The 27954-nt window shown below is 40.3% G+C and overlaps 1 protein-coding gene across 1 annotated transcript; it reads right to left on the bottom strand.

Annotated features, from left to right (window-relative positions):
* Window positions 1-27954, bottom strand: clic4 (chloride intracellular channel 4). Its single transcript, XM_041812858.1, has 6 exons — window positions 27529-27954; window positions 10023-10132; window positions 6681-6806; window positions 4717-4823; window positions 3524-3705; window positions 1-1805 (listed from the first exon to the last, which is right to left on the bottom strand). The coding sequence occupies exons 1-6, from the start codon at window positions 27595-27597 to the stop codon at window positions 1641-1643; spliced, it is 759 nt and encodes a 252-aa protein (XP_041668792.1). The 5' UTR covers window positions 27598-27954; the 3' UTR covers window positions 1-1640.

The raw sequence follows: 27954 nt of genomic DNA, 5'->3' as shown, positions 1-27954 counted from the left end.
TCAGTGTGCCAATAAGAAGTTTATTTCAGTTCAGTCAATATTGTTTTAAAAAAAAAAGCCATGACATAACTTGGATATGTTTTTACTCTTTACACACCAATGCTTTAATGAAATGATCGAATAAAAAAACTTCCTGTGCAGAGAAAAACAAGTAAGGCAATGCGGAGATGTTTTATCTATAACCGAGTCCAAGTAGGAAGGAAATGGCCCATTTTCCACACAATTTTGATGAAATGTATAAAATTTACACATTGAATCCAAAGCTACCAAAACAAAAAATATTTACAATTTCCTTTTATCAAATTTGTTTTATAACAAATATCAAAAACATGGCAATCTGCAGAAATCAAAAACAGGTTTTGCTTTATCTGCACTAAAGCACTTTTGGAGCTACTGTTTGGTAACATACATTCACTACATTAGAGATCAACCTACATACTGAAGATGAAGTGAAATAGGACCTGGCATGCATCTAAATGCTACTCCTTTTGATCCGTTTTATAAAAATCATTTTTAGTGTCACATTTCTTGATGCCTGACTGGAAATTAAAGTCCTTCATTCTGTATGCTATGGAGAAGGAACAGTGAGAACATGAGGTTTCTTTTGGTGGTGCTTTACAGAGTCAGAGTCATTGTATCCACAGTGAGATTGGAATAATGCACCTCATTTTGATCCAAGTCCAAATTACTGCTACAGTCAAGATGACCAAGTGAAAACTTTCCTTCATACTTTATAAGAGAAGACTCAGTAAGCTATTCATGCTCAGTGTGTTTTTATGATCACTTCATATGACTATGTTGTGATTAACATAGGTCTGTACACCTTTGAATGCTTGTGTCTGTGTTAGCTACATACTGAAAATATCTGAGACCTCAGGCTAGATTACTCCTGAGTTGTTATCTATGCAGCCTGTACAGGAAAATCTCTACATTTCTACTGAGCTAAGCTACAAGAGTTTTGTTTATGTGAGGCGGTAAGGAAATCTTAGCATGGATACTAGATAGTGTTTCCTGCAGTTATGCTTATTTTGATTTATTTCAAACCATTTAAAAATAAAATAAAGCATCTCTTATTTGATATGTCAACCACTCAGGTTTGGATTAGCTTCTTCTTAAACCTCCAAAACACTTAAACACTGAAGCTTCAACACTGTTTATGACGCCTCTAATAATAATAATGCTTCTCAGTGTTTGTTTCATACAATTCTAGAAAGAGCTATTTGAGAAAATACACAAAAAAAATTAAGAACAGTTCACGACCTTCTGTCTGCATGCAGGGAAGGTCGGCTTGAAGGTCACTTATCAGAGAGTGTTGTGATGTGGCTTCAAACATTGATAAGCTCTGATACATGGCGGCTGCTTCTTCATCACCTCATGTTCATTAAAATAAAAAACAAAAGCAACACAGGTGGAACAAAGTTGGCCATTTCTTAATCAACTAAAAGGTCTTTGAGAATGTCGTGGAACTGGAGGCTGGCACGGGTTCATGCATTTGGATTTGCCCTAGATGAGGAGAGAACGAAAAGAAGTCCAGAATTTTTTCTTTCTCATGAATGAGCACATCAGTCCCAGTGCTGGAGAAGGGGTGTAGGCTTTATTGAAGGGGGGTTACAGGTGGTAAGGGATCAGGACAGAGGAACTTATTTGACCAGCCTCTTGGCTACGTCTCCGTAAGCTATTTCAATTTCTTTGTCACTGGGGCAAGTGTTGGTGAACTCTTCACGGGTGTAGGCGTTGTTCAGGTACTTCCAAATGGCAGTCATCTCTTTGGGGATGTCGAAGCCTCTGTATTTTTTGGTCACAACCTGGAGGAGGAATAGGGTAGGTATCAAAAGTTAGAAATCTTTCCCCCTAAGCAGCTATTCTGGCATATTAACCTTTTAAAACCTATGGGAGCGCTGGTACCCTCATTTGCATATCTGTTTTTTTCAAACATATATTTATTAAGATTTTTAGGGTTTACATATCAAAGTCACAATACAAACAGCATATCTATTTTTAACCGCAGGTAGAATTGTTACCAAAAAAGATAGAGCAATAATTCTTTTTGCAAATAAAACCAGAGGAGTAACACTAACATCATCCATTCAATGTGTTCCAGAGTACTGTTTCCTTCTAGAAATATCCTTCCTTCTTTCGCAGAAATGTAGTACAAAGCGCACACATCAAAAACAATATAATCTAATATAATCTGGGCTAGAATCGTGTAGTTTTCTGGCAGGTCACAAGTCACACTTGTTATCATTTCAACATGGTCTTCTGCAAACATATGGATGCTCAGAAGTATTTGGCACACTTAGAGATTTAACTGCACTACTGTAAATAGTTTACTTTTTATAGAGATGCTGTCTTTTTGCAAATCGAGCACAATTTCATTTTATTTTTGTTTTGCCACAGTTTATAAAGATGAGTGTATTTCAAAAATTAAGTTATGAACATACTCAAGTAATTTTTGTGTGGTTTGAAATTATCTTGTACGACTTCTTTACAGTCACAATATTGAGGGATACAGCTATGACATCTCTGTATTTAGGAAAATTGGTTTAAAAAAAATGCTTTTAATTTTTCTTGTGTTTTTTTTGCACTTTGTGCAATTCAATTTGTTACTATGGACCTAATACATACATACCATTAAAATTTGGGTTCTAAGGGTTGTATTGATGTATAGCCAATTCAAATACTCTGAAAAAAATGGCACTACAGCATGTAAATATGTAAAGATATGCTCTGGTGGACTTGTTCTACGGTAGGTACTAAGACTGATGACTTTGCCATCAGTGTTTTTGCAAAACATCAATGGAAAATGTGATCTCTATTTGTTTACTCATCTTTTCCTTCGTCTTTAGAAGTGTTTTCTGATGACAAAGTCCCATTCATTTTCAGAAATTAGACTTAGCACGAGCTACCCATTTATGAAACGATGATATATGCTCCTGTGCAAGAAAACATTTTGTAAGATATCACCCTTGTTCAAGAAAATATAGTTTATTCCGCTATCTAAGCCAAAAATCCTGCTATACCCACAATCATTTAGTGTCACGGCAGCATTTCTGTTTGGTGTGGTCTTGGTTTACTGACTGTTGACAACAATTCATGTCGCCACAATATAAAGCAAAATATACACAAACTAGGACATATTATAAATCATCATTTCAAATGTTAACCACAATAAAGGCAAGTTTAGAAAGGAGAAATACATTGTTTAAAAGCTTGAAATAATTATCAACAAATACAGGGCCGCAATGGATTCTGGGATACATATAGCTCCCTTCTCCTTTTACAGAAATATGTAAAAACAGTCTGGTACCTCTGCCTTTTTCTCTGTGTTTGAGTGCGCTTTTTGCATGGAATCAAATGTATTAGGTTAGCTTGGTTCAATAAGGATTCAAATAAAGACTATGCTAAAAGTCTATGGGGGATCTGAATGGCAAATGTCACTTCAGAGCTAACATTCCATCAAAAAAAAACAACAGGCCCTGTTGAGCTCTATACCATTATGTTAACACTGATGTCTTTTGCTCACCTTGACTATATGCAGCTTTGGCAGCAAGTTACAGTCAGCCAGAGTCATTTCATCACCATCCAAGAATTTCCGGTTGGAGACCTTGATGTCCTCGATGCTGTTGTGGTCAATCTCATCAGGCAGCGGTGAGCGAAGATACTCGTCCAGCTTCTGCAGTGTCTTTAAAAGTCCGCGTTCCAGAGCTGTAAAAAGACATGAAATTATTATACAGCACAAACTGCTAAAGAGATGAGTTCAACTATTTATTCAGCATGTGCAAATAATCTACTTTTAACAGGCTTTTCATGAGGCCTACTGCAGCTGCTACACCCATCTGCTGTTCAACCACATGGAGGCAGCATTTCATCAAGACCCAATTACTAATGTGCACTAAACATACAGGAAACAGACATTTTATGAGCACAGGTAAGGAGCACACGCAATTACAAAAGAGTAATAATAACAATGTGGCTGGCAGATTAAAAAAACTATTTTTTAGAACACAGCATTGTTATCATGCACTCCTTTTACAATTTATCCCTTTTAGTTGTGGATTGTTCATTAACTATTCCTTCAAGTGTTAAAATATGACATGAATGTTCTTCATGAATGACTTAGTAGTTTCATTATAGATTTCTGAAGTGACTTTGGAGAGCACTTATCACCGAAGCCTATGATCCAGTCTCAGACTCTATTTACACAGCCTTGGCTTTCACATCCAACTCACCATGGTTCAATATTTTCCCAGGGTGGAGAACAGACGACTAAAATATGACACAAAGTCTCGGTATTTTTTTAATACCATAAATACCGTTCTTGGAAAACAATTCCAAAAAACTGCTTGAAACAGAATCAATGAGATAACAACCTACATATCTGTCATATTTTTAAACTAAACTCATATGTTGGGGCATGACTTATCAATGAGCAAGGTTGAGGCAATGTGGATTCAGAACCTTTTTTATCTAGTTTAGCTGCTTTTTGGTTTCAGACAATTCCAGGCAATAAAAGGCGCATGAGGAAAGGAAAAGACAGCTGAACAAAAGCTCTATGTTCCCCAGTGAAGCTGTAATGCACCAATCAGAGCAGGGCTCCTGATGTCACCTAGCAACCGGAGAATTCTCTGTAAACAACTAGAGGGCTGTCTTTGCTCGTAACATGTGTGCCCAATCCTGTGTTTGTATGTGTATCTAAGACAGACGGAGTGAGCTCACCTTCATTTCCATCTGGTTTTGAGTTCTTAATATATGCTGAAAACTTGGCGAAGATGTCCATACCAGCTGTGTTCGACTCTGGGTGTCTTGCACCAAGCTTGATGTACCTGCAGATAAACACAAACACAAGTAAACAAAATGTTTTTATTCTTAAAAGTTGTATGGGAACTTTGTAGTATTTCTTAACTTGAAGTCTATCAGATTGTTGGTTTTGATCTTTTTGTAAGATTTTTTGGTAAAAGTAAAACATACAATACTACAAGTCTTACTGTTCAGGTTTGTCCATTTCAAATTAGTGCTGTCAAGAAATTAAAAAATGTATCTAATTAATTACAGGTTTTGTGATTTATTAATTGCAATTAAACACATATATATTGATAATATGAGTATCTGAGTGCGGCCTTTGACACCATTTCTCATCACATCCACCTTGACAGACCGGCCTCCATCATCACACAAACACCCCTGCACTGGTTTAAATCTTACCTCTCTGGCTGTTCTCAGTTCATACAACTAAAATCCTTAATTTCCCATCCTTTCCCAGTCTCTACCCATGTTCCCAGGGTTCTGTCCTGGGCCCCCTACTATTCATCATGGTCACATCTTCCATAAATTCAATATCAACTTCCACTCTTCTGCAGATGACACCCAGCTCTACCTATCCACCAAACCCAACCTCCTCCCGCTGTGAATGTACACAGGAAATCCAATCCTGGTTTTTACAAACTCAACAGTGATAAAATGTTTACTTCCTTTATCAGTGCAGGGGTGCACCAGAAAGGCATTCTAGCTGTTGTCATGGTAATTTGGGATGTTGTCTGGCAGTTAACTAAGGAAAACAATCCCCCAAAGTTTTATATTCTGCTCACGTTTCTGCTCTCACTGTGAAGTGTCTGGAGTCGCACAACCAAAATATCAAACATGCCAGAAATCCTTCCAACCAGTCAGGAGCAGGTTGTGTACATGGCATGACAAACCACGCCCAATCCAACAAAGTCGGCCCAACACCAAAGTGAGTCGTATGACTTGAAATTCGGGGCTGAATTGGAAGAAAATCGCACTGTGTACACCCGGCTTAAGGTGACCTTGAGTGCTTTGAAAGGCACCTATAAATAGCATTTTTATTGTTATTCTTGTTAACAGATAGATTTAACATATAATCCTGTTTGTAAATGGTTATACTTATACATTTCTGAAAATATAATACATTGTGTCCATATTTTATTCTGGCTTTCACATTATTAAGAGTGAATTCACAAGTTACTTGTAACTGATCTGTTACTTTTGTTACATAAAAACTGGCTGTACAGTAGGCCTACCTCTGCTCTTTTGTCTGCCTCCTATTGTGTCTCTCTGCCTCTTCATTGGTGTTTTGTCAGTCCCTAAAGTTACACAGTTACTCCTCATGAACAAGTTTTCATAACACGCCTTCAGACAGTACCATAACTTTTTATGAGGTTTAAAAGCAGCGACACTGGAGTAAAGTTATAAACAAGGATGGCTGCACATCAGTTGATGAGCTGAGCATTTTCAGATGTAGTACTGCAACACGTTTCTTCCTGTGAGTGATTGCTCTTTTATCTGTGTGTTTCTGTTCTTACGCTCTATGTAGAGGCATACACAAACACAGGCAGAGGGGAGAGAGAGGCTGACTTTTTTATCAATTCTTGATGGTGCGAATCTTTTGGTTGTATAAAATGCTAAAAATCAAAAGACCACAAAATGTTTGGCTCATTTTATCATCACATTTACAACGCAACAGTGGAAAGTTGTTTAAAACTGTCATGTGACGACAGTGCAGTTTATTTGCATTAAATTCTTTACCTTGACATCTTGTGATTAATCAATTGAAAATGAAGGCCTTGTTTTGACCGCACTATTTCAAATACATACATCCACACAAGTCTGCCAACCATCATTGAATTTTAAAAGCATTCATTCTGAAAGCTTTTAGATACACTGACTTGGGTGGGCAGAGGACATCTTCAAGGAACTCCTCAATCTTGTTGACATCAGTCTTGACCTCGCCGTTGAAGGTGATAAAGGGTGGGTGAGTGCCTGGGGCAAGGTTCTGGAGGTCTGCAGGCTTCCTGAAAGAGGAGAGATAACTTCAGACCTTGGCAAATGACTCAGTCATCAATCAAACAGTAATGTTTTTATATTATATGTTTCATGAAATCTACGTTATCAAGTTACATAGGAAATCTTAGGCTACAGGGAGAAAATATAACTAAATCAGTGCTGTGAGAAGTGTTTTGCGCCCTTCCCAATTCAATTTCTTGAGCAGGTTTGTCACACTTAAATGTTCCAGATCATCAAACAAAATTTAATATTAGACAAAGATAACCAGAGTGAATACAAAATGCAGTTTTGCAGAATTGTTTTAATTCAGTCACACTGGAGGGTTTTCTAGCATGAACAGCCTATTTAAGGTCATCATGCTACAGCATCTCAGTTGGATTTAAGTCCAGACTTGTCTTTAAGCCATTCAGAAGCTGGCCTGCTAAACAACCCAAGTGCACTTGATCTTGATGGTCACCAACTGATGGCTGAACAATCTCCTTCAGGAGTTTCTGCTAGAGAGCACAGTTCACAGTTTTATCATTGACGGCAAATCATCCAGGTCCTGAAGAAGCAATGCAGCCCATGACCATCACACTGCCACCACCATGTTTGACTGTTGGTAGGATGTTTTTTGATGAAATGCTGTGTTAGCTTAACGCCAGATGAAACAGGGCGCACAGCTTCCAAAAAGTTCAACTTTTGTCTCGTCAGTTCACATATTTTCACCGAAAGTCTTGGGGATCATCAAGATGTTTTTTGGAAAATGTGAGATGAGTTCTGTTTTTTTCAGTAGTAGTTTTGGCATTGGAAATCTCCCATAGATGCCATTTTTACCCAGTGTCTTTCTTATGGTTGAATCATGAACTCTGACCTTAACTGAGGCCAGTGAAGCCTGCAGGTCTTTAAATGTCATTCTGGGTTTTCTCGGACCTCCTGGATGAGTTGTTGTTGCACTCTTGGAGTAATTATTGTTGGCTGATTACTTCTGGGAAGGTTCACCATTGTTCCCAGTTTTCTCCATTTGTGGATAATGGCTCTGACTGTGGTTTGCTGGAGTCCCAAAGCCTTGGAAATGGTTTAGTAACCTTTTCCAGACTGATAGATTTCAATCACTTTGTTTCTCATTTGTTCTTGAATTTATTTGGATCGTGGCATGATGCATTTCGTTATGAGATCTTGTTGCCTGCTTAACTTTGTCTTGTGTTTTGTGGCCAGTGAAATTGAGCTCAGCTTTCCAAGGACTGTGGTTAATCACGGTTAACTCATGATTTAACAAGGGGGGCAATTTCTTTTTCACACTGGGCCAGATAGGTTTGGATTTTTTCCCCAGACACTGCATTTAGTATTTACTTGGGTTGTCTTTGTGAAATAAAATTTGGTTTGATGATCCGAAACATTTAAGTGTGATAAATATGCAAAAACATCAGGAATCCGAAATGGGGCAAATACTCTCTGTTTTTCAGGCAGGACCAGGTAAATCTGGATGGCTTTTTTCCCTTAATAAATGAAATCTTCATTTAAAAACATTTTTTGTGAGTTACATTTTTCTAATATCAAAATTTGTTTGAGGATTGGAACAAGGGTGACAAATATGCAATGAAAAAGACACCAGGAAGGGGTTGAATACTTTTTCACAGCACTGTATCCATTCACTTTAGACTATTTTAAGCAGATCAAATCACCGGAGAGGCTCTGTGGTTCTTCAATATCTTACTACACCATGCAGCACTTTTTTTTAATCTCCTTCTGTAGCTGCAATGCTCTGTCTTTTTCTCTGTGAGCATGTTTGTATTTCCCTTTCTCTATGTAGCCATCAAACCCACACATTTTGTACCAGATGTCTCTGGCAGGCCGATGCCACTGACACAAACAAAAATAAGCATGTGCTGTTTGATAAGTGTGAACACAGCTGACTTGTGAAACTGTGGAATCCAGACGGCTGAATCCCATAGCGGTGTCTTCACAACTGCTGGAGCCTAATTTGTTGTTGTAAGCCTGCAGATACTGAGAATCCACTCTGATCTAATGTTACTAGCATCGACAGACTCAGCAACTCAAATGGTGCAGGACTTGACAATATGAACACTGTTTTCTGGGACAAGCCACTTAAGGGCACAAGAAAAGGGAAATGACTTCAGCTCTCCGGCATGCAAAGGGGAAGCGCCAACCTCACTGATACCACAACGGATCGGAAGAAATTATTGCCTTGAGAATCACAGGCTTTCAATAAAGGAAGACATTTCAACACAATAGCCTTGACCTGAGAGGGACTTGGAATTTAAAACATGTTGACTTGTGACTTTAAGATTCTTTTACAGGTAAAACAAGACCACAAAGGATAGAAAACTCAAAGTCTACATCACCTTTTGCTCTAGAAAGACAGAAAGGAAGCTAAGTAATCACTCCAGCTTATAAAAAGGTTGTTTGAGGAGCGTGGGGTAAACAGACACAGCTAAGTAGGCGGACATCCTTCATTACCTTTTACAGGCTATCAACATGCTCAGTTATATGTAACACGCCCTCTGCCTAGCTTCATGCAAATAAACCCCAAAGAACGCCCTAATGTCCTATGTGCTGACAACTGACTCTATGTATTTATCTAGCACATCTTGGGTTTTTTTAAGCAGGCAGTGGTCTCAAAGCCTCAGAGGAGAGGGTCCCAGAAATCTAGAATCACTGGGTCAAACACACATTATCAATATGGCCATATAGACCAGAGACATCTGACCATAGCTGAAAATAACCTAGCACTTATCTTTCCTGCATTAGTGCAAGTGGAAAAAAAAAAACATTAAAGGGGTATTTAGATGAATCATACACACAGACAGACACAGTGGGTTTAGCTTCTGGTATCCATGTGTGAAAGCAAGTCCACTTTCAGCTTGAGGGGGGAAAATAAAATTGCACTCCATATTTCAGAGCTTTGTTTTGATCCCAGGGTTGAAAAATAACATGTTCCCGACCAAAATCCAAGCAGGAAGTAAGCACAGCAAAGAACCTTAAATAGCCTCTCCAGAGTTTGAATGTTTATTTTGCTCCGATCTCTCCTGGCCTGGGAAAGGGTCATGGGAAAACCAAATAAGCAGTAGGGAAGCAGTGAGCGTGTTAGAGGTGATGATGGATCAAAGCTTTACTAAGGGCTTTTGCAGAGACGCCCAGAATGATCAAGCAAAGTCAGAGATCAGCTGCCACTGAAAGAAGCTTAAGAAGTGAGTAGGAGGGAAAATGGGAGTAGGACACACCTCTTTAGGTCCACGGTGGTGACGTTGAAGACGACTCCTTTGAGCCACAGGATCATGAAGAGCCTCTGGGAGAAGGGGCAGTTCCCGATGCTCTCTCCATCACTTCCCGCCTTAAACAAACAGAGAGGTATCAAGTCAGCACATCAACTATATGCAGTGTATTGTAGATTGAGTGCGCATTTCTATTTTCTATCTTAGTCGGCCCAGTAAGCACAGGGTGGGACTGCAAACACAAAACCAGAGAGCAGACAAAGATCTTAACGACATCTGTAAGAGGTTTCTTCCACTGATAACTCTGGTCGCTCGCTCTGAGTAAATGAAAAAAAGGGCCAGACAATCGTGATAGGGATCACAACTCTGTTGCACAATTTATAGACCAGAGCATTTTACTGCACCCAGCAACAGAGGGCCATTTCAGACAATGACTCTTTCACACACAACAGCACTCCCCCAAAACACTTAAGTAGGAAGGAAAGAGTGAAGAGCAGACCTCCTTATTCTACTCAGCACACTTTCCCTCCATTAATCTGCAGAACTGCTGTCTAAGAGTAAGAGGAGACTTCTGAAAGTAAGACTAATATGTTCTCTTGTTTCAACAAGACTGAATGAATGCAAGCAAGGAGGGTCAATTAATACTCAGTGTATGGGACAACAAAAGCAGATAAAGACTTAAGAAAGGAACATTTTAAATACAAGTATTCACAGCTGGATTTCACACACACAGTCCTACACAGAAAGGCAATGGTGCCGACCATGAACTGTCAGAGATATCTCCTGTCCTCCCAACAACCATCTCTCTTGTTGTCACGCACTCTCTCCATCTCTGACTCTAAATTATTCTCCAGCTCACAGCCTTTTAGGGATAATAACAGGTGCAGCAGAGGACTAATATGGTTTGAAGTCTTCAGAGGCCAAAATAATCATTTCTTCCATTTTCATGGCTCAGCTTTTTGCAGTAGCTTAATGAAATCAGCTACTCTGAATAGGGAAATTATCCAAGAAAAGGCAATGACATAACCCTGAGCCATCACTAGCTCTGCAATCACTGTACCCTTTATTTACACTGAACCCTACATTGGAACAATACTGGTGACCCAGTCTGTGTTTTTACTGCAGACTGTAGAAAATATTGGAAGAAGCCTGGGGGCTGTCAGTCTCTGAGTACGATCCGTGGCAGCTATTTAGTTGAAAATGTGCCTCAAACCTACTTAAGATCAGATTCAGATTCTCTTCATTAGTTTTGCACACAAAAAGACAGCAAAGACAACACCAGCAGTGAAATAAGAACCAATTAAAACCTTAAAGTCCGACACAATAAAAATAATACAGTATGAAGAACAACATACACAAAATCAGCAATAAACAAATCAGTCCAGAGCTCACTGACATGGAGAAATTACTACCAAATAATGAGAAGTGCAATGTGAAAATGTGCAAAGAGAAATAATAGTGAAAGAATAACAAGAGAAATCTGCCACTAAGTAAATTTATTGCAGTGGGGGATAAATGAGACCCAGAGTCTTTTTGTCTTCCTCATGGAAGCCCTGAAACAACAACCTGAGGGCAAACTTGCTCTGAAACAAATGATTTAGACAATCCAGGATAGCATTAGTGCTCCTCAGGACCAGCCTGTTATAAAAGGCCATTCTAGTAACCAGGGGTGGGAATAACTAGTGGCCCTAGGATAAAATATTATTACGATACTTATGCCACGATTCGTTATTATCGCAATTTTAAACATTTTGCAATATAGTACAGAGTATTGCGATGCCATATATTGAGATATATATTGCTATTTATGACATTTTTTCATCTGTTTAGCTGCTTTAGCATTAGCTTTACCTTCATTTTTATCACCACAGTATTACCACAGTATTTTATTTTAACTTAATGTGGCACTCCTTGCAAACCCCATGTGCCATGTCCATGTTGTTCGTGTCCTGCTTGCATTCCTAATGTACTTTCCCTGGTGCTGCCATGTTTTGTTGTACTAACTTTCTCCGGCTGTATGACCGTCACCTCTGCCGACCTCCCTGGACAAAGGGCGCAACAGCATTATCAAGTGGACAGAAAAGCAACTGATGCTATTTATCCAGTATCATGGACTTATGTTCATATTAGCAATTCATTTGAAAAAATCTATACTTTGTGGTAGACATGATATGATTATATCGCCTCGCAAATATAGCAATACTATGCTGTATTGATTTTTTTCCCTCACCCTTACTAGTGACCAGGGGTCAGTGGTGGAAAGAAACTAATCATTTATATTCAAATTATTTTAATTGAGTTGTTTTTTTTAAGGTACTTGTACTATCTTGAGTACATTTTTAAATCAGTATTTCAACTTCTACTTAAGTGAGTTCTAACCAGAGTAACTGCACTTTAACTTGAGAACAATACTACAGTACTTTTTCCACCTCTGTTGACTAAACAGCAGTAGTGAGTGAGAGAATGATTCCCCATCAAATCCCAAAACAGCTGTTGTACACAGCAAAAACTTGAGTGTTGATATGTTAGCATTAAACATTTCGAAGTTGATTTGAACTCTATTCTGAGTGAAACGATCTTCAGTGTTGGAGTTATTTAAAAGTGTCGACCTACCAGTATAGTTCAGCTCTGTAGAGTCAACTGAGCTAAGCTCTGCCCAGTGTGATTTCAAATCTGTGGGGATGTGTGGGTGAAGTTCCCCATCATGCTCTTGGGCAGAGTGTTTAACTGTGTTTGGATGTTCCCTGTTGTACAGGGATCCCTGCTCATGTTTCCGGTGGATTTTGTTGTTTTTGATATGAGAGACATTTCCACCATGAGTGAAGTTATCCACTGAGCTAGAGTTCCCACTTGTGACTTCAGGTGTTCCTAAAGGCATAGAGTATGTTCTTAATCAGTATGGACTTCCTTGCTATGAGGCTCACTCGCTGCTTTGTTCTTGCTAGAGGAGGCCCACCATGCCACATATTTTCAAGAGTTAAAGCAGCTCTGTCATATTGTAAAATATTTGGCACTTTCCAAATTGTAGCTGAACTAGTGTGGCCCATTATAGACACTTTTAAAGGGTTAAACTTAACTTTAAATGTGTTTCATTAACATTACTCCTCTTCCTCCTCAGCCAGGGGTGGAAAACGTACATGACTATTGTACTCAAGTAAAAGCACAGTTACTCCGGATAAAGCTTACCCAAATAAAAAAACAATGACTGATTTCAAAATATACCCAAAAAAGTACAAGTACCTAAATAACTACTCAATTACAGTAATTTAAGTAAATGTGGTTAGTCATTTCCACCTCAGTGTGAGGAAACAAGAGGTAGAGCTGAGAAGGGTCAAAAGCATCCTGACTGACAGCTTCATCATACCTGCTTTTAGTCAAATAAGACATGCCATAATTGCCTAAATCAACATCCTTATTCAAACCAATGCAAATGAGTTAAAAAGAAATAATCTCCTGTGTGTTCTCATATAGGACTCAACTATCCAGCCCAAAAGCACAGGCACAGTTTACAAATGTCCGCTCAGGAGGAGAATGGCATGCAGCACCAACAACCTCCATGTTTTTTACATCAAGGATAAGGAATAACAATCCAGTCTAAACTAGACAACTGTCAAACATAATTTCTGATCTTTAAGTCATGCCCAAGAACCTCCATCTTATTTTGCTGCAGAGCAATGTAACTCTATGAGGCCTGTTGAGGTATGCCATCCTCAGAGGTAGGCCAACACAGAATACACCTCATTCATGCATTCACAAGGGTAAGCATGGAGGGCATTCAAGTATCCCGACCCTGGAATGTTGCTCTTCATTCAGAGTTTTACTGTCCAAGGGCATGTTAAACACTTGAGTGTGCCTCCTGTGACTCGAGACACTCTTCTTTAGTCATTCACTACAGTTTTCTTCTGTGTCTGTTTGGATGTGCAAAGTGTGATAAATAATTTAAAAGACACATGCAAGTGCATGGACCTATGTCATTAATGTTTTTTTCCCTTTTTAGGTAAATACAATACAAATAAAACAATTTTTAAATCAGCTCAATTGTCTTCATAAATGCAGCCTGTGAGCTGTCTTCAATGGTGGACTTTGTTCTGGAGTGTTCAGCCTGTCTAGCAGCTCCTGGCTGGTGCGGACAGCCTGGCTGCTGTTGTCCTCTGTGTGACGCCCAGTGGGATGGCTCTGTTTGATCTGCCCGCTGGCTCCCATTGTACTGAGCCTATCCTTTCCCTCTCCCTCTTCCCCCTGCGAATTCATCATCTGAAAAGCTTGGATTAGAGCACTGCTTTTGTTTAGCAAATCAAAGTTCCTTTTCACCTTATGATTGAGTCTGAAATAAAGCTTTGCCAAAGAAATGTTGATGGTATCATGGGTGTCATTTGACAAAACTAGCAAGAGCTGATCCTGAGGAGATTAAAAAAAACATCAATGGGATGATTACCTCTTTTTTTCTCTGCAGCACTACTCCTACTGAGACTCATTCAGGAACAAGGACAGTAATGCAGCAAAGCAACAGTTCCCATGGCAATGGACACTCACATATGTCATGGAAAGCTGAGTGCAGGATGAAGGGGATTACCAGATCCCAGGTAAACTGTCTGAAATCAATTCCGTTTTCTGTACTAGCAAAAAAAGCATCGCTTATGAATTAAAAAAGATGTTTTATGTGCTTCAGAACAACAGGCTGCTTAAAGTTCATGTAACTTCTGAGCCTCAAGTGGCCAAAAGGACAGCCACAGCAGCTAAAAAAGACACATCACACTCTTTCTGTCTACTCCCTGAGTAATGTCCTCTCCCTCTGGAGTCTGCAGTAGACCACTACTGTGCGGACACGAACAGAACAGATCAGCTGCAAAGACAGTCAGACAGAACATTTAACAAATTAGGGACCATAAGTCATTGGACAAGTTGTGAAAAAGACTACTTCAGAGGTGGGGCATTGTGGGAATGGTGGCAGTGTGCCGCCTAACATGCTGCTTCTTTTCTTCTTCCTTCTTTATCCTCCCCCCCCTATCCTGGGCCTCTGTGTGGAGGTAATGGGGGGTTGGGCATTTGGGAGGAGGGAGAAACTATTCCAGAAATGTCCTGTAACTCCCACCGAGGATGGTGCTTTGTTTAGTTTACGTGATGATGCTGTTGAAGCTGTATTCTGGCTGCCTGTGGCAGATAAACTGCCTAACAGTGAAAGGACTACTATCCTACGTTTCACTGCATGGACTTAGGGTGAGATTTTCTTCTGTGAGCACAATAAATTAAAATAGCACCCTAGAAAATGCTTCAGTAGGAATTAAGACTGAAATTTTAGATGAAGCCTCTAACATGCATTATGGTGTTAATTTCACAAAAGGGCTTCTGGCGTACTTCCTTTACGACTACAACACAGCGTGCTTTTTGTTTGAGTTACATTACCAGTTAGCATTTGAAAGAAAAAATAGCACCCCGATAAAATCTCACCAGGGAGGCAAGAAATTATTCCAAAAAGCCTGAAAAACGAAAAGCACTGCAACTGAAAAAGATATTTTCCAAGAAATAAACCAGCAGAGTGGTTCAAAACATAAGAGGCATTCACAGCAACACGTTGCAGTGCCCAGTTTGCCATTTCACCTCCCTATATCCCAAACAGCCCACATGCTGCAGAAAGCTACGCTTAAGAGAAGAGGTACAAAATCTCTCCAGATGTGAAGCAGCTTCAGCAATGCCTGGTCCACAGAAGCAGCAACAGCTGACTACCGCTAACAGACTCAAGCTTTATTTAGGCTGAGTCTGATCATGAGTCAACAGATGCCTGTTTATTTAATGCCAGCTGCTGAGTGGAGGGGGTGAGTCACGCTCGAGTCGGATGTTATCTAGGAGTCTGTGTCCAGGACAGCATGGCTCCTTGGCAGAACAATGTGACCTGTGTCAGGAAGGGAGCCAGGATGTCTTTAAGACTTTCTCTCCTTTTAACATTCATTGACGGAAAAGTGAGGCCATTATGCTAAATCACTCCAATCATCATCGATCAGTCACTGAGGTAATGACAAACACGGCGCACCTTACTACTATAATTGCCAGCCTGTCTGTGCCGTTTTGCACGCCACACCATTGCTCCAGTTGTCCTTGATACCTCTCAGAAGACTTATTGGATGTACCGGTTCAAAAATGGTGCCATTAAAAAAATCATAAATATGTAAAGATTCTCAATAAAATCCTGAAATGTCATAATTCCAGGACTGGAATGTAATTGCATCTTAGTGCCAACAGAGGGCACAACAGTAATATGCAAAGTGTGGGTGATTATGTGGCAGAACTGAGAAAGCTGGTGCAGGACTGTAACTTTGGTGATAAATGAAGACAGTATACAGCTGCTGTTGGTGGACAGACTGAATTTTGAAAAAGCCTGCAAGTTTTCAAAATCAATGAAGGTAGCAACCCAAGACATTTAGGATTAACATGACATTAAAAAATCTGGAAAATGAAACAGCGGGTCAGTGAACGAGGTCAGTGACACATGACCAAAGCCCCAGCCAGACATTAGAAAATGCTACAGATGCGGTGGATAAAACCACCTGGCCAAAGACTACAGGTTTGCCAATGAAAAATGTCCTAAGGACACATAAATCATGGTGTTTAAAGTGAGGGTTGTCTGCGTGGGAGGGAGAGAGGGGAGGGGTTGAACAAGTGAAGGAGAAGGAAGCAGCAGGTGCTGATCTGAATTATCAATCGCCCATTTAGATGACTTGGACTGTTGCGAAAAAACAAAAAAAAAAAATCAAACCTGTTCAGAAAAAAATAATGACCAATGAAAGTTTCAGCATCAGTGTATTAAAAACAATTTCAATTTTTAATTTTATTATTTAAAATGCAAAATAAATGAAAAACAAAACAAAAAAAAAAACAGATGCAGTGTGGAAAGGCATCAAAGAGGATGATATGGCCATGTACAGTCTTAATGAGGAGATAGTCATTCCTAGAGAGGAACCTGAAGTCACAGAGGAATATGAAAGGATCACCAAGATTTTAGCTGTAGTATTGAAAGGCTCAGGAACCAGTCTAGTTTTAGGAATTTTAGGAGGATGATTCCTTAACTTACAAGTATGACCACACGGCCATGTACTCAGCTAAAGGAATTGGAGTTTTAGAGCTAGCACAAAAGGGGTTTCTTTTCATAAGTCCATTCTGCTGAAATCTTTATTAGCAGGCATTAAAAATGTGGAAGCATTTATCTCAGCCCCTTCTACTTTTACTCACCCACTTCCTCAATTATTTACCAACATATTTTTCAAACAGAGCTCTCATTAGTATTAATGCTGCCAGGTGATGTGAGTAACAGTAACACCAGTCATCAGTGAAGGACAATGGATCCTGTTCAGGCTAAGCATGGTCCTCCCAGTCCCAGCTCACTTCTAATTTTAGAAACATAGAGGCTTGTACCTTCCCCTCCCTAACACACTTCATTTTCTAAATTGGGTAGACCGCTCAGCAAGTTCAAGCCTCACTTTGACCGAATAAGGATGTGACGACGCATCAAGCAGCTTTTCTCCTCCTGCTCTGACACACAGCAGGAATGTCCGTTTGAAAGTGGGCAGCCATGAAAACCTCTTAGCAACGCCTCTCCTGTTAGCTGAACAAGTATGCAGACTGGGCTGGGGTCAGGACTGTGCCCAGATCCAAGGAGTTCAAACTTACAGAAGGCTGGTTTACTCTACATCCTAGAGGACTTGTGAACCAGGTTGAGCGGATGAGTTAGGAGGATGGCGTTTACGCTGAAGATGGTCCAGTTGGACCCTGCTATTAGTTATTGATCCAGACTCAAACAGCCAGATCAGGAAGCAATAGACTGATCCTTTAGGCCAATCTATACTGCTCACTTCTATGCTAACAATGCTGTGCAGAGCAGCTAACAACAAAGGCTAGCAGTTTGGAGGTATTCAGCTCTTCTAATGGCAACAACTTCCATGACAACAAGCAGTTCAAGCACAGCTCATGTTTTAAGGGATGGAGATTCTCAAATGTAGTGAATCAGTTACGGACTCCAGTGAAGAACTTAAAGCATCAAAACACTAGGGCTGACAGCCTCAAGTTGATTGGTCAATTAATTGGTCGATGACCTCATGCTCAACCAAAATCCATTTGGTCAAACAATCGCACGTGCTACTTTAATTGGCAGAATCAATTTTTTGCAGGGGTGAGAAGGGAGATGTCACATGTTTTTTTTCAGTTCTCTAGTGTTACAAAATATAATTTACAAAAAAAAGTTCAAATGTAATTTACTTAGTTTACTTCATTTTGGGTTCATTTGAATTCTAATTACCACCTAGATGCACTGACTACACTGTCAGTGATAAGTTTGATGTAGAAATAACATGAAGGTTTTTTTTTTTTTTTGGTCCGTCCTACGACCAATCCATTAATTGATGATCTGGTGCGATTTTATTTGACCAAGTTTTTCTTTGGTTGACTACGGCCCTACAAAGCACTGGGAGTCACAGTCACAGTTTGTCTTTCAGCATGTAAATTTTGTCTAAAAGCTCCCTCCCTAGCCTCAACAAGAACCCATGAGCACACTTATCAGCAGAACTATTGGATGTAAAACCAAGGATCTTCACTGCAGATATCCGCAGCTGTGATGTCCAGGGCCAGAACCAACCAAGGAAAAACTTTGTCAACTGAATTTATAACCACATACTGACTAATATCACAACAAACAAACTGCTTTTCTTATCTCTAAATTACCCTTATCAGTGGCAGTGTCCTCATTGCACCCCGGCTGGTATGACAGTAAACTTGAAATTAACCTGAAAACAAAAATTAGCTTTTTGCAGCAAATAAATTAAAACATACAAATTAACTTAAGATAACAGTTTTTGTACTGCATTATACTTCTTTGAAGCATTGCTCTGATTCCAATAGAGAATAATAGGTTATCAAAAGTTAAAATACTTTTGAAAGTTCACTCTGATGTGTCAACATGGATGCAAATCTGTCTGGCTCAAAGTTGTCAAACGATCATCGAATACAAGATGGCACAGGTCTGACTGTCCGCATTCAACTCATTAAAACACATTGATTTTGGAGAGCAGGGAAGTTTTACCACATTGCTGTGCCTTATGTTAATTACACTGACAGAAACACTGATTGATGAATGAACTTAGTCCGAGCAGATGTCTGTCAGATATCACTCTGCGATGCCAATGGCGGCATCGGTCATCATGTAAGCACAACACAATCCATTTAACGGATGATGACAGTGTTGCAAAAATCCATTCTATGGCAGTTTAACACTGGATTCATATTTTCAAACAACAGGACTTACTACTAGGTTTTGGTGTGTTTACCATGGCTGCTTGGAGATGATGAAGAGGGCTGTCCTGCAGCTGTAGTCAGTATTATGAATCTGAATTCCACTACCAGCAGTATGCAGAGTTCTGTTCAACCAGGTAATGTAATTTGGTTTTATTGATGCAAATACTACCCCTGGTATATAATATAACACTTTGCACAGGAATGCGCGCATGCATGGGCTCCCTTACCTTGAATCTGCTTGTGTTTTAACAGATTGTAGGCATACTGGAGAAATATTTTGAATTTTTAATACCTGACAGTCCAGCACTAACATTTTAGTGTCGTTCAGTCTTCGTGGAGAAAACTAAACTTACTTTACATCCCAGTTTTTTTTCATCAAAGATCTTTTGTAACTTAAATAAAGTTGTTTTACAGAAAAGGGGAAAGCTATTGCTGCTTACACAGAGACGATTCCTAGACTAGCCATCACAGGAGAAGTATAGGTTATAAATTAAACACTGGTATGTGGTAACACAGGATTGGATCTGTATCAGGCAAGAGAATAAATGATTGGACTAAAAGTTGAGACTAAATGTGAGAACTTTTATGGACTAAAACTAGACTAAAACTTTAAAGGATAGAAATGACTAAAATGTAAGGAACAGAATAACTAAACAACAACAAAAGTATTAAAATTTGGCCCATGTTTATAAGAGCAGTACTAGACTGGTTGAGTAATGAGAGCTGAGTCTGACCAGCATCAGACAGATGACTGTACAGAGGAGTCAGATCATACTGGACCATGGAAATGCCATCACATCCCTGGTGGGGCTCTGACTCAGGCTGACATCATTCTGTGGAAACTTCAAGACTTTCAGTCAGACACAGGGCTTCTGTGTTGGAGCCCATGAGCCTCCAGTTTCTGTGGAAAGTTGGAGACAGATGCCTAAAAATGAGGCTTACTGCACAACCATGATACAGCCATGATGTAAGCAAATTTGATGATGTTTAACTTCTGTATTTGAGCCTTAGAGTAGAAGAGATAAGACAAATCGCAAGTTCAAGTTTCTAGAAAGGAACCGGATGGCCGATGAGTGATGAGTAACACAGATACAAAGTGATGGAAAAACAAGCAGACAGACATGTGGGAGATCAGCATGAACCAACAATCACCCTCCGCTCTGACTGTTGTTCCAAGTGTCTAAAACAAACAATAAGCTGAAGACTAAAGCCAGCACAGGCTCCAACTCTCCACCTACTAACACACTCATAGACACCTGTGGGGAGACTAGGGCGGACAAAGAATTCCTATTCATATATTCAAAACAAACACCTCTGCCTTCTGTCACATTTGCATAGAAATGGCATGGGAACAGGCCTCTGCAATACTAGCTAAGTACCTCAGGATCTACACTGGGCAGTCATTTTTAACCTAAATAACCCCTGGTGTAATTCCTATGGAGAAATGTCCCAACTATACAGCTGCTGTATGAACCAGCCTTTGGCAACAAAACAATGCCATCAACCTATTACTCTCCCACTCTGAGAGAAGTTCACACAATAGCCTTTTAGTATGCATGAATAGAATATGTCATTTTAGCTAATCGTAATATCAATTGGCATCTCAAATCAGTGTTTTTATGTATAGGATTCTGGCTTTAGTTACAATAGCTATTATTCTGATTCTGTAAACAAAGGACTGAAAATATTATTACACAATAATTGTATAATAAATGTTGGTTTTTACCTTCTCAGTCACTCAAGTTAGACATGAGCAGCTTAGTTATTCAACAAAGGATTATAAAAAAGCCTGGGTTGGTATTTAGGACACTAGGTTTCCCGTGCACCTTGAAGATTAGTCAGGAAAAGTGCTCCCGTCATCCTATCCTCCATGTCCAGGTACCACACTTTGGATTACACTTCTCTGCTGTGAAGAACACAGCATGTGAAACACAACCCTGCTGGATCATGTTGACACTGATTGAGTTACATGTGTAACCAGCAAGGCAGATTCTCCTCCTTTAAGAGGTTGCACAGCTCTTCTTCGATGATGTAACGGAGAGGCAGAGGAACAGTCCAGGGCTTGCTTCCCTCTGTATTGCGGGTAAAAATTGCTGCAGTTAGATTCATAGAATTATTAGTTAAGAGGAAGGAAATACAAGGATGCATGAATCAACAAGACTCTGCCAGAATCAAGTCTTTAAAGTCTCTTATCTGTGTTCTATGTAAGCTTGACTTCCTGATCTTGACCACACATAAATGCCTCATTAGCAACTGGCTTTCTGGCTGGGCAGCAAAAATAAGGCATCCTGCTTGTAATAAATAGAACTAACCTCTTTTCCCCAAGATCCCAAGTCAAGCTACATTCCCCACCAAAAATATTGGAACAGTGAGACTGAGTCCTTTATCTTTGCTGTTGACTGAAAACATATGGGTCTGGCATCAAAAGATATATAAGACAAGAGATCATCATTTCAGCTGGACAAAACCCAGATCTGAAACTGAGCAGACATTCAGTGCCTTTCATTGTTTGAATAATCAATGTAATAGGACACACCTGGGCAATGCAAATCACCTGTCAGTCACTTGTTCTGATACTTTTGATCACATGAAAAATGAGGTGGGTTCACACAAAAGGTGCAATCAATGTTTTCAGTCGACAGCAAAAATAAAGGAACTGGCCTCACTGTTGCAATACTTTTGGAGGGGAGTGTATATGCTACCAGCAGGATCACAAAACAGAATTTTGAAAACGCTGATCTATGAAACAAAAAGGAAAACCTTTCTTAAGATTGGTATGATAATACTCTGCCAGGTCAACTAAGCCTCTGTCAGCCAGTCCACCAACCAGTGACAATGAAGAAGCAGTGACAGGGTAAGTGTTATGGAGCAAAGTCACTGTGGAAAAAACACACAGCTCCCAGCAACAGCGTTGCACTCTGCAACAGCAACAGCCCATTAATCATTGTTCCCTAACTCGTGATGCTGACTGCAGCACTGCTTTATGCTCAGGAAATATAAACTGTTCCATTGATTTTACTGTAAAGAAGCAGTACTTAATTGCCTCTGATCTGGCCCAAGAGGTAGAGGAAAGAGTTTAAGCTAAAAGCAACACAGAAACAAAACGCTAAATGTGCCTGAAATTAAGGCAAGGTACAAGTTTGATTACCACCATCCACAGGCGGTAACCTTTGGATCAGCAGTCTCAGTGAAGTAAGTCAACTTTAGCCATGCATGTAATTTAATGCAGCAGCATTGAGTGGAGCACAGTAAGCATTGAAAAAGGTCATTGTGTTTCATAAAACAGCATATCACAAGGCTTAAGTCACATGTAAGAGCTGATAGCACAAAATGTGCAGCTCTCTACTTAGAGCAGAACAAATTCTGGTCTTTAAAATTATAATTTATAATTATTATACTTACATATAAAAGTAATATATGGTATTTATTATATCACTGCACATGGCTACTTTTTCATTCATGAAGACAAGCAGTCAGATTTATATCTAAGTCCTAATGTCAAACAAATTATAGCCTACACCTTAAGGCTTTATTCACTTCACTGCTGAAGGTAACAGTCTTTATATGAAGTCTATCTAATTAAAAAAGGTTTATTGCAGTCAGCCGTAAGCAATATATTTGGAAAGTAAAAGCGTTTAGGAACAACCAAAACTTAGCCACAAAGCGAAGGCCATGCAAAAACACAGATCAGGGCGCATGGTGCCTAAAAGTCACCAACGTTCTACTGATTCCACAGCTGAAGAGTTCTGAACTTTCACTGGCATTAATGTAAACACAAAACTGGCGAGAGCTTCATGGAATGGGTTTCCATGGCCAAGCAGGTGCACGCAAGCCTCATATCACCAAGTCTGATGCCAAGGGTCAGATGGAGATGTAAAGCACACCGACACTGGGCTGTGGAGCAGTGGAAACATGTTCTTTGGAGTGATGATTCACACTTCTCTGTTTGGCAGTCAGATGGGCAAGTCTGGGTTTTGCGGATGCTGGAAACATTACCTGCCTAACTGCATTGTGCCAAGTGTGAAGTTTGATGGAGCAAGAATAATGGTATGGGGCTGTTTTTCAAGGCCCTTATCTCCAGTGAAGGCCAATCTTAATGCTTCAGCAAACCAAGACATTTTGGACAATGCTATGCTTCCAACTTTGTGGCAACATTTTGGAAAAGGCTCTTCTCTATTCCGAAGTGACTTTGCAACCCAGTAACCTGACACACCGGAAAACCTCTCATAAACGGTGTTTGGGAGAGGGCAGACCTTTGAAAAATAACTTGGAAGGTGACCGGATGAACGTTCTGTCACATCTTAATGGGCCAATCAAAGCAACAAAACGTGATGTCGTAGCCCCAACCAAAGGATTAAACTCAACAGAGAATGCATAACGCGAACCATGGCGACCGTGGACATGTCAGTACACGATATTTGCCATTTTTGAAAAGAAAACAGCTCACTGCTGATCCTTGTTCTTCTTTAATGGAGAAATGTCATCAAGTTCTGATAAAACTGGTGCTTTAGCAGCATCCACGCTAATCTCTTCCACCATACTTGCACCGGCCTCTTATTGCTACTTGCTTACATCACGACTCCGCCGTGCCTGAAAGTACTGCCCCTAGACACTGATTGGTCCTGTCACTTTCTAACCGGGCCCAAACGGTTCAGACGGAAGCTTCACAAGATGGATTTGCCAGTTTGCTTTGCAAGGTTAGTATTTTCATGCAAGGCTTGATTGAGTAGCATCAAGTGTGACAAGTACTACTGTAAAGACAAGAAAAGATTTGCAATCAAAAACACACAGCTGTTTAAAAGCATTAAAGTCACCCTGTTTAAAAGGTAAAGTGAAATCTACATGAAACGCCAGTATGCACTGATTATTTTCCACCTCTGCATCAATGCAGGCTTGAAAGTGATTCTTTTTCAACACCTCTACTTACAATGCTAACTCTGATCGTCCCTACAGAGGCCCTCTTGGATGATAGCTCTTCTGCATGTCCAAGGTTTCTGTTGCCTTCAGGGCAACACAGACAGGCCCCTCCACCAATCAGAGCTGGGAGATTATGGACCCAAATCTTATCTCTATATATTTTTTCTGTAAACAAAAACAAAGTCAGTTCTAAATCAAATCCACATGGCTCTAATAACAAATGTCACCTACGCAGTTTTTATTCATAGACAACTTCACCATGTACATGAACGCTGCTGGCAAAAGCATGAGAATCAGGAGACAGCAGAATGCTTCACCATCACTAATGTGACCGTGGCACACATGCAGCTGAAAGGCACATACAACGGTAGAGGTAAAGCCTGTCTGTTTCTCTTGACTCGTCTGTATTTCTTTCACTGTCATACTGCCAGGTCACACTCAGAGATAGGTAGGTGACTCACCAGCATGCTTAAACTAATGTAGGTTAGATATGTAAAGCTGTGAAACCCTACTATAATCTTATATAATTGTTATCCACCAGTAGTTTTTCATCTTCTTCATCTTCATTACAGAGTGTGGTACTTCCCTATTATCAAAGTATAGAAGATTTAAGGCTTAGCATTCCCACTTTATCATTTATGCCAGTGCAAAATAAAACGGGCATGGGTGGATGCTGGGAAGGCACCAAGTACAGCGTGCAGGCACAGACTACTCGTATCAGCAAAACAATATGTAATCTACTCTGCTGTGATGAGGTCAAGGGTTTATCCGTCCTATCACAAAGCCATTACAGCACACTCATTTGCAACTGACAGCAATAAAAACTGACAATGACAAACTAAGAGCTGGATCCTACAAAAATGTGTCAAAACACTTCAGTCATCAAAGTTGCACAGTCTTTAGAGAATCTCTGAACTGGGACATTAGGCCGTTTTGCTGTTCAGTCTGAAGATCCTACAAGAACTCAGACAAGAAGTATAATTAGTAAGCTTTGATATGTGGCAGCACCCTAACAGATCTGACACTGTTGTGTGAGAGCACACATAGTTTGTTATCAGCTGTTCCCAGAGGCCTGGCTCGCAGCAGTGTGCCTATGGCAACCTGTGCGCCTTCCATTGTCTCCCATGACTGTGTTTAAAGCGGCGCAGTGAGAACAACGGCATCAATAATAGATGTTGACATGTCAGGCACTGGTACATAACACAGAGCTGTGCAAGTTGTTAGCCTACCACACAAACACAAAAGTCTCTGCACAATGAAAGAAACGCCTGGTGGGTATACAACAGGCTACACAGACAGTCTTAAGGAGGGAGGGCTGAAAGAGGAAGAGCTGGCCACATGTGTAAACTTTCCAGGCCAGGGAATGATGTAACCTTCTCCTGTGAGAGGTAAGAGAGGCACTGGCAATTCTGTTTCCATCTATTCTGTCTCTACAATCAAGGGCCTGTTCATCTTGCTTTTTAAGGGGTCAAGAGAATCAGTTCAAATGGGGCAAAGATTTTTGTGTTTCTAAACCAAAACAGTCATCCTAATTAAAAATGGAACAACTTTCCTTTGGATTTACCAAATTCTGCTCTACATAAATATTGATATTACACTGATTATCTGTGATATGACGTATTGTGTGCTTGGTCTTGTTTTTCTTACATTCAACAGGGGCGGTGTATTCAAGAAAGTTCACCCTCTCTGTGTCTGGTAGACTCTAAGGTCCTGTCCACACAGAGACAAATTCAGGAGTATACGCAAAAGGTTTTATGTCGTATCAGCATTTCATCCGTACGGAAACAGCGTTTTGGGGGCCGTTAACACTACTTTTTGTAAACCGGGTCCCAGAGTGAAAACAAATCTGTAAACGCTTTTCGCTTCATCTCGGTGTGGACAGCGAACCACATCTTTCTGATGCTCCTTTACCACCACCGCAAACAAGAAATGCTCATGGAGAACAACATACACCAGATGTTATTAGATCAACCAGAAGGGCAACCAGGAGAAGTTTTGGGCAGTTTTCTGTGATCTAGCCACTTACAGGCTTGGCACACAAACTACAGCATTTCCAGTGGATCAGTGCCAACGCGGATATTTCCTGAAACGATCCTGTGTTTACGGAAAACTTTATCAAAACGAAACAGGAACATATCGTTTTCGTCTCTGTGTGGACAAGGCCTAAGAAATAAAACAAGTGCACCCAGATAATCCTATACCCTCTTTTGACTGTGTAATGGAGTAGTTGGGGGGGGGGGCAACTGATGTAGAAGGCACCTTGCAAGAGTTTGCTTTGGGCCCCAAAAATGCTAAGTCCACCACTGCACAGCACACACCCTCTCAGTCAAAGGGACCCCACAGCTCCCTCCACCCCAGTGCCCCCCTTTTCCTTCTCTATGCCATTTTCCCGCCCTGAAAGCAGCAGGCTGAAGAAAGGAAACAACCATTCACCATCCCACTCACACTGCCAAGGCAGGCAGGGATGCTTTGATGTAAGATTTCAGATGAACAGGGAAAGCGGTAGCTTCTGAAGTAGTTACACTTAATCTAAACTCAATCCATCAAGGCTCCTTACCAATCACAGGATCTAATATTAGAGGGATTGGGCTTTTACAGTCCAAAGACATTGAACACCACCAATGGCAGACAGCTGCAACATATACCAATAGCTCCATTCTTTGCGAACTAAAATAAAAATGCCAATCACAACATTATGTCAAAAATCCTTGACCAGGTCCAGGGCATCAAAGTAAATATGGAGTGTCCTTTCCAGCATCCATTTATGACTGGGCAGGAAAACATAATCGATCACTATGAGATGCAATTTCTACACATCTCAAAACACGTGAAAATATAACTAAGACACGTGTGCAAACGCTAGCGTGCTGAATCTGCCGGTAAGAACATCAGTAACCGCTCCGTTACTGAGCTTTTGTTAACGTACTAGTATTAGCGCCCAGCTGCAGCATGGCAGTCTCCTCTCCTCTCTAACTGCATCCGCCCTTATTGTGACACTACAGAATCCACATGGCCACGGTAGCTGGGAGGGTGAAGAATTCAGACTATTTCCTCTAAATGCGACAGAAAATCGTTTCTGAATCAAATATTTAAAAAAAAAAATTAAAAAAGGAGTCCACGAGTTTATCACGCAAGGCTAGCATTCTTGATCTTAGCCAGATTAAAAACAGAAAACGTGAACTCACTACCAAATGTAACGTCAAATCCGTCCAGAAATAAAGGCCGTCATCGCCACAATGTCTTTATGTTGGTTAAACTAGAGTAGTTTAGTTACTCCCATGAAAAACTTTTCCCCATGCTATTTGTGTTGTGGTCTTACCTTCACGAACAGCTCGATAACGGGTTCGTTATCCGCCTTAACTCCGTTCTGCGGTACCGACAGCGACATTGTTGGTGCCAAAACTTGAAGTTTTGCAAGCAAAATGTTAGTTTCTTCTTGCTACCACGCCCGGACTTCGCTTCGTCCTCTTCTCCACCACTCTTTTTTTTCGCTCTGAAGCCCAGTAGGCGCTTTCCCCCCTTCTCCCTTAGAAGGACCTGGTCCTGGCAGCACAAAAGTCTGGGTTAGCACAGCGGACAAAGCGGCAGCGGTGACTGCCAGATAAACGCTACAGCGGAGAAATAGGACTTCAGCCTGGTTAAAGTTAGAAAAACATTACTGGGCCCCGAGTCTCTTTATGCTGGTAGTACAGTGGTGATAAAGATAGGTGGGAGAAGCAACGGGAATATTTAATGCCGTGATGTC

This window comes from Cheilinus undulatus, linkage group 18, assembly GCF_018320785.1.
Source record: "Cheilinus undulatus linkage group 18, ASM1832078v1, whole genome shotgun sequence".
Lineage (NCBI taxonomy): Eukaryota > Metazoa > Chordata > Actinopteri > Labriformes > Labridae > Cheilinus > Cheilinus undulatus.
Note: the sequence above shows the minus strand (reverse complement) of the source record. Positions and strands in the feature narration are given on the sequence as shown.